This window comes from Phragmites australis, chromosome 14 (genome assembly GCF_958298935.1).
Source record: "Phragmites australis chromosome 14, lpPhrAust1.1, whole genome shotgun sequence".
In the NCBI taxonomy this organism is placed as follows: domain Eukaryota; kingdom Viridiplantae; phylum Streptophyta; class Magnoliopsida; order Poales; family Poaceae; genus Phragmites; species Phragmites australis.
The window spans coordinates 6,941,192-6,948,681 of NC_084934.1; the positions used below are offsets into that span (position 1 = coordinate 6,941,192).

Below are 7,490 nucleotides of genomic sequence, written 5' to 3' on the forward strand. Positions count from 1 at the left end.
AAGACTACAACTAATGACACATCACATAACTATCTAGCAGTGTCTCCAGGGAGGTCAATCTAACATCATGTTCTCTAACATGTGTCCATATTATTTATTTGGTATTTTCATATTTATCATTCATGAAACATGATTATCAATCAATACATATACCGGTTTATTAATCATTATAATGATACGAGACTAAGGATTATTTAGAATAACATCATAATATAAACAAAAGAGTTTTACGAACAAGTCACGTATTTGTTTATCAATGTAAATTATAATTATCCATGGAATAGAATAACAATATGATATATACATTATAGGGATATTTCCTACACATAGATTTAATACTCTCCTTGTGATGTGTGCATTAGGAGTAGCCTAGCATCATTTTATTTTTATATATGTCCACATAGCCTTCTCTGAAATACATAAAATATTTTTTTTATCAAATGCACCTTTTCTTTATTCTTTCATGTATTTCGATATTTAAATGTATCATAAGTAAACTTATAACTCATATTATCTCTAGCAATAATTGATAGATAATAAAATCACTATATCCCTCACTTTAATTCTCGTGCCGGATCCAAATGGTCCAAACTCAAGGTGGGGAAAGTCATCAGCATGCAATGACAACGGAGGGACTATGACCACAATGGACTCGCGTTGTTGTGCATCATGGGCCTATCACCAGGGGCGGACCTTCCACAGGGCGCGAGGGGCTCAAGGCCCCTACTGTGCCAACACACCTAGTAGCCCCCGGCTACGTTTAAAAATTTTGGTAGGTCATTGAAGAGCTCAGCAGCGCAGGTGAGTGGACGAGCGGCACAGGTCGATCAATCCCTAAAATTTTGTGATGGATCCGTCACCGCCGTGGAGTCCAAATCATGTTCATGGCTCCGTGCCTAGTGATTCCCCCCTCAAATTGTGTTCATAGCTTCGAGACCGCCAGGGGTCAGCAGGCGGCGCCGCATCACCCCCACCCAGAACCGGAGTACAGCACCGGAGCTCCTGAAGCATTCCGATGGCGGTCGCAAATACCGCGGCGATGCAGGGTTTGAAGCGGGAAAGGACCACATACCAATCTTCCACACATCAGGATCCTCTGCAGTACTATTGAGACATTTGAAAATCATTGACACGTGCCCGTGTCCGTCTTCCACGGAGACGGCGTTACTATTTTCCAGGCCGCATTCGGGTTTCCTTGCTTCAGGATTCAGCAAGTCCGGGTCCGTCGTCGGCTGGCTTTGAATGGGACCTAGCACCTCTGATTTCTTGCTGTATCGCAACCGGGCACCTGAATTGTTGGTGCAACCGGAAGCAATGGGGCCGGCCAGGCCTGTTCATCAGGGCCAGTAGCGTAGTACACCTGCAAATTTATTTCCGTTTGACAATTAGATAATCTGAAAGCGCTGTTTGCTTTTGTTCAGGGGAACTGAACTATGGGGAAACACCGCACGACTGTTCACATGAAAAAAAACCCAACGGGAAGCAAAAAGAAAAAAGGTGAAAAAAAAAGCTTGCTCAAGTGGCTAGCGTGCTGGAAAGACTAGGATACATTTGTCCCACTTAATGTATCCATGATTATTTGATCTTTGCAGGAAATTCAGCTCTTGATTTGGTCGTTGCCAGAAATTCAGCTCTCGTAATTTTTTAAAATAAATTCTCGTGGTACCACTATCTTCTTGGTTATCACAATTATTTTATTGTAAATTTGAAGATCTGAGTATACACTTCAACAAATCTCAGCCTATATACTGCACATATCTTCCTGACTGTCATGACTATTTTATCGTAACTCTGAACATTCGAGTGCAAATTTCAACATATCTCGACCTATATACTGCACATATCTTTCTAACTATTATAACTATTTTATCATAACTCTAAATATTTGAGTGCAAACTTCAACGTATCTTGGCCTATATGCTACACATGTTTAGAACTAGTTGATGTATAAAAGGTGAAATTAAATTGCCAATTAACTAATTTTTTATTTTTCTTTGATACTAATACACTCAGGTTGACTACAGTAGCTTTGTCATGGTAACTCGCAACTATTTGTAATGAGTCATTCCGGTGATTTCTACGACTTCCTGTTGGCATGGAAATCAAGGAACGGCTGGAAGGGAAAGAAAACGTCGAAACCCCGTATGAAATATATGATCGATCACGCGCTGAAACCGTAGACGTCGCTAAACGGGTCAAAACGGGTAAGCGTGAGGAATCGCAAAACGGGTCAAAGACAGGGGCCTATCCGTAATACGGCGACCCTCCGAGGACCAATTCGCAAAACCCCCCTGCGTCCCACGCACCGCCGAACTCGACTTCTTCCTTCCCTTTTCCAAGCACGCCCACCATCCCCCCCCCTCTCTCCCCCTTCTTCTCCACCTCACCGCGCTCCGCTTTCCAATCCCCACCTCCGGCGAGCGCCACCGGCGGAGAAGAGCGGGGGTTGGGTTCAGTCGAGGCGGCGCGAGGAGAGGAGAAGGCGATGGGGCAGCAATCTCTGATCTACGCGTTCGTGGCGCGGGGCACGGTGGTGCTGGCGGAGTACACCGAGTTCACCGGCAACTTCACCACCATCGCGGCCCAGTGTCTGCAGAAGCTCCCCGCCAGCAACAACAAGTTCACCTACAACTGCGACGGTCACACCTTCAACTACCTCGTCGAGGACGGCTTCAGTGAGTTCCCGCTCCCCCTAGGCCCGATCCGCTCGGTTCCGCCTGGATCTGCGCCGCCGCGGACTCGCTTCGGGGTTTCCCGCGCGTAGATCTCGCGCGTTCCGCTCGATCCGCTCGGTTAGGTTCGTTCGTCTCGAGTGGGTGGGTTCGATTCGACGGTTGCTTCGAGGCTAATCTGAGTAGCGAGGAATTGTTGCTTAGGCTTAGTTCAAGTTGAGATGTGCTTTTTTGGGTGTGAGCGGAGAGGTGCTGTAAATGGCTATTTTTAGGGGTGCCCGGATATTTCCATGTATGATTGTATGGAAGGTAGCAGGAAATGTAGTCCCGTAGCATCTGGTGAGGCGTGTTTTGAGTATCTAAGGTTCGAGGCCTTTATTTTCGGGAATCTGATCACATCACGGATTGGAGGGAGTTCTGTGTGACTGCACTTGCAGCCGGATGTGTTGTTCCCAGGAGTTTGTGGGGGATAAGACGCTGACCCATCGATCCGTGTTAAGCGATTCGTGCTATCATGCTTCTCTTTGGGGTGATTAGATTGCCATTACTGCATTTGATGGTAGCCTATGTTATGGCTGTATAGTTCAATTGCATATCCATTTCGTACTTCAGTAGCAAAAGAGCCTGCAGCCTTTTGTGTAGTAATTGCATTGCTTCAGAACAAATAAAGCAAGATATCATGCAAGAGTACTGGAGCAAGTATATAATACCATATGCTACTGTATTGCCATCGTGGATCATGAGTTAAGCTTTACAATACTTGGTTGAGAGGGAGAGGTGCCTTGTTGTTGTAGCACGCATTGATAAGAAATATTGTTTGCTTTTCTACAGCATACTGTTGAGAGGGAGAGGTGCCTTTGTTGTTGTAGCACGCATTGATAATAAATATTGTTTGCTTTTCTACAGCATACTGCGTAGTTGCTGTTGAATCAGTTGGGCGACAAGTCCCCATAGCTTTCCTGGACAGGGTAAAGGAGGACTTCACCAAAAGATATGGTGGTGGGAAAGCAGCTACTGCTGCAGCAAACAGCCTGAGCCGGGAGTTTGGGTGTGTTCTTTTTGCCGCTTATATGATACATAATCAAGCTTATATACCCCCTGCCCCCTTTAATCAACACCTATTTTTTCTACTGTTTAAAGATCAAAACTCAAAGAGCACATGCAATATTGTGTGGACCATCCTGAGGAGATCAGCAAGCTTGCCAAGGTCAAGGCCCAAGTCTCAGAAGTCAAAGGAGTTATGATGGAAAACATTGAGAAGGTACTATATTAAATAATCAAAAGGAAGATATGCATTATGCTGGAAAATGATGGTACTTTCAAATATTTTTCCTGTCTTCCTGATTCCATATTAACATCTTGATATTCAGGTTCTTGACCGTGGTGAGAAGATTGAACTGCTTGTTGACAAGACTGAAAACCTGCGTTCTCAGGTAATGGATTTCTTTATGATTCTACATTTGCAGATTCAATATTACATGTAACTGTTGCGTAAATCCGTTAGTTAAACATGAAATCTTTTTATTTACATCTGGAATTTATAAACTTTATGGGAATGCTGAAGATAAATTGCCAGTAGCATGCACCTGTCCGCATGATATTGAGACATGGATATGGTCTGGGTATAGTCTCGACTCTTGATTTTTACTGTAATGAATTCAACTCAATATTTCTTAGAAGTCCTGGGCTCTTGTTCTACCCAATCCACCTAAAGTACCAGTACTAGAGTTATGATGGCATTGTTAGTTGAAATGCTATTATTACTGTAATTGAGATGGCTTCATTTGTTAAACAATTATCAGGAGAACAGGTGTTGAGTTGAAGCATCATAATTGCTATAATAGAGTTAAAATTAATTGGTTGAAGCATTCATGTTATGACAAAAAGGCTTAAAAATCAGAAAATCCTGTTGCCTAATCCAGCGACAATTTTTGTCAGATACTAGCAAGCCATATATATGTAGGAATACTCTGCCATGCTTTAAGGTAAAGCATTCATGTCATGACACAGGCTTCCCAAAGAGCTAGAAATCCTGTAGTCTGCCCTGCTACAGTTTTCGATCAGATGACTAGCATGCTGTTGTATATGTAGAAATATTATGTTATGCTTCTTAAGTTGATCTCTGGCTGAATTGTCTAATATGTACATCAGTGTACTATATAATGATTCCCACAAATTTGGTAACTGTTGTGTTACTGATTCCCCATGTACTGCCTAATTTACTGGCACAAATGGCATTGACTGCTTGCTTGAACATTTGTGCGGTTCCTATTGCACTGTTGAAGCGTTAGGCATAATTTGTTATTTTTGTTAACTAATGATATTTTCTGATCTGGTATGTTTCTACGCTGCACCATGTGTCCCTACCATCTATCGTTGTCCTGACTTGCAAATGATAATCTGAGATCTCAATGGCTCGTCTATTTTATTTGACGCTGATATTGATCTGCGAGTCTACATATTTAGCTCCCAGTGAATGTTGGCAAGTAACAAATGTTGAGGAAAGGGAAAAGACAGCTATAAGAAAGATAAACTAGCTCAGGATTGTTAAATTAACCAATACGTGACAGCTTCTTTAACTGCTAGTTATGCTTTGTATCCTATTTGTAGATGCCAATATGTATACCTGTAACTTAAGAGAATTCAAATGTATGGTTTGCAGGCACAAGATTTCAGACAGCAGGGTACAAATGTGCGGAGAAAGATGTGGCTGCAAAACATGAAGATCAAGCTTATTGTCCTTGGCATAATCATCGCACTCATCCTCATCATAATCCTGTCCGTGTGCCATGGCTTCAAGTGCAAGTAAGGAGGGTGGACTCACAGACCGTGGCATGCCTCTATGATACGGTACCACCGGCAAAAAGACCATATGGTTTTTGTCCTGTTAGTCATGAGTCCTGCGCTGATTGTTGGCGATCCTAGTATTCCTGATGTCGTGGTTGGTTGATTGCTGTTGGTTGGATAGCGACTGGGTCGGGAGTGTCGTATATTTTTGGATGCTACTATAATATGCATGTATAGCTTGTATGCTACCGTCCTTTTCATTGTGTTATATCAGTAGATGTTACTACGTTTGCTCCAGATCATCGGCTTCGCGCGCTGTTTGACCATGAAAAGAATAGTGTCCATTATTTCATCTGTGATTTCGATCGAACTGAAGTTACATTGATCCTCCACGAGATTCTGAAAATCGTTTGTCTTGGGGTGTGACAGTATGGGGGACACATTTATTTTTGGTGCTACGGTCGTGGTTGCTTTCAGGTATGCAATTGAGTTCCCTGGATGTGGCAATAAGCTTAGGATACTGTATTCCTTAAAAAAGATTGCTGTACTGATATGTTGCATGAATCGGCTAGAAGATGACCTGCTACTTGAACTTCAATTCAGTTGGGGCATCGAAGTTGAGGCCCTTGCAATAGTTTTTTTTTCCTTCCTGCGGTGACCTCACCGATACAATTGCTTCTTGGAAGGTGACCCTTGGCCATCTATGATTCAAACGGCCAGATGGTCTAAACTGAGCTTGAATCATCTAGAATTAATGCTTTGTAAACGTATCACGTTTAATATCAACATGGTTTTCAATATAGAACTTTGACCACTGCCTTTTTTTTTATAGAAAATGGTAATTAAACGTATCACGTTCATATAGCTAGTCAAAATAGTTTTCTAAATTACTACCCAAAGTATTTAGAATGGATTACTAATAACTAGGACGAGTTGGCAACTTTCAATTGCAATTACAGAGATGACGCATATACATAAGCATCGTCACACTTTCACACCACTGTTGTTAAAGATTAGTGCCCGATAATATATCCGTAATTAAATAGGGGTACCTTTGAGATCAGGGATCGAGTAGGAAACAAGACACACGGTGTATACAGGTTCAGGGTTCCGGTTAGAGTAATACCTTACATCCTGTGTGGATGTTAATGTATATTGATCGTCTCGAGTATAAGCAATGTGGTTAGACCTATTACAATGTGAAAGATTAGATCTCGACTAATCTAGGGTTGGAGTCGTCGAATAACTCCGATTGCTAAGGTCTTGGTCTTGCTTGTGTTGAGATTGTTTCATGGTTCAGCAGAAGTTGTCCTCCGGGGATCAAGGACTCCATCTTATATTGGGGGTTGGGGCACTGCCTTAGTCTCGACTGTAGTCGATAGGGAGTACTTCATCTTGTCAACCAAGGCAAAATAGCAGAATTTGACCTGGATACTAGTCGTACTCTAGTTGGATAACTCAATTAAGACCTTTCTAGTATATGTCTACGAGATCTTCAGGAATATCGGGTCCCGTAGATCCGGATATGTAATATCTGGAATTACCAATCATGCGTACGGTACACCATGTCTGTATACAATGTATTCTTATGTACATATGCCATATAGTTAGATATTCGACAGTAGCTCCCTAACTCTACTCAATGGGGAGGGCTTACATAAGCGCCCACTCGAGTACTGTCAAGTCTGGGTTTGGTCGAGTAAGGTGGATCATTCTTATAGTCGAAAGAATCGAGCAAGAAATGTCATATTCCGAGGAAACGCAATTGGGTCGAGCGCCATGTCGTTGTCCACATTCGAATCTCAAGAAAGGCATGAAAACTCGATTTATTGACACCTGACTATGAGTAGAGTTAAAAAAGAAGTCTCCGAAATTTGAACTGTTGGGTATAGGTGCATTTTAATGGACGTGCAAAGATTCGCACGATGCCATCACCCCGCCTTTCATGCTGAACGAGGCACAACATTAACGGGAGTGGTTATTAAAGAGACAGTAAGTTCTGGCTATTTATCCGTACAAATCGGGATTGTA

The 7,490-nt window shown here is 42.4% G+C and overlaps 1 protein-coding gene across 1 annotated transcript; it reads left to right on the forward strand.

The window, feature by feature from the left end:
- Positions 1–2,327: 2,327 nt before the first annotated feature.
- LOC133890792 (vesicle-associated membrane protein 721-like) lies at positions 2,328–5,756 on the forward strand. The gene is made up of 5 exons (XM_062331348.1): positions 2,328–2,675; positions 3,579–3,720; positions 3,813–3,933; positions 4,043–4,105; positions 5,335–5,756. Exons 1-5 carry the CDS (start codon positions 2,486–2,488, stop codon positions 5,479–5,481), a joined length of 663 nt encoding a protein of 220 aa, XP_062187332.1. The 5' UTR covers positions 2,328–2,485; the 3' UTR covers positions 5,482–5,756.
- The last annotated feature ends 1,734 nt before the right edge of the window (positions 5,757–7,490 follow it).

Coding starts and splice junctions, on each gene's coding strand:
- LOC133890792 (XM_062331348.1), top strand. CDS start 2,486: ATGGGGCAGCAATCTCTGATCTACGCGTTCGTGGCGCGGGGCACGGTG. Junction 3,934..4,042: donor TGATGGAAAACATTGAGAAG/GTACTATATTAA, acceptor CTTGATATTCAG/GTTCTTGACCGTGGTGAGAA. Junction 4,106..5,334: donor CTGAAAACCTGCGTTCTCAG/GTAATGGATTTC, acceptor TATGGTTTGCAG/GCACAAGATTTCAGACAGCA.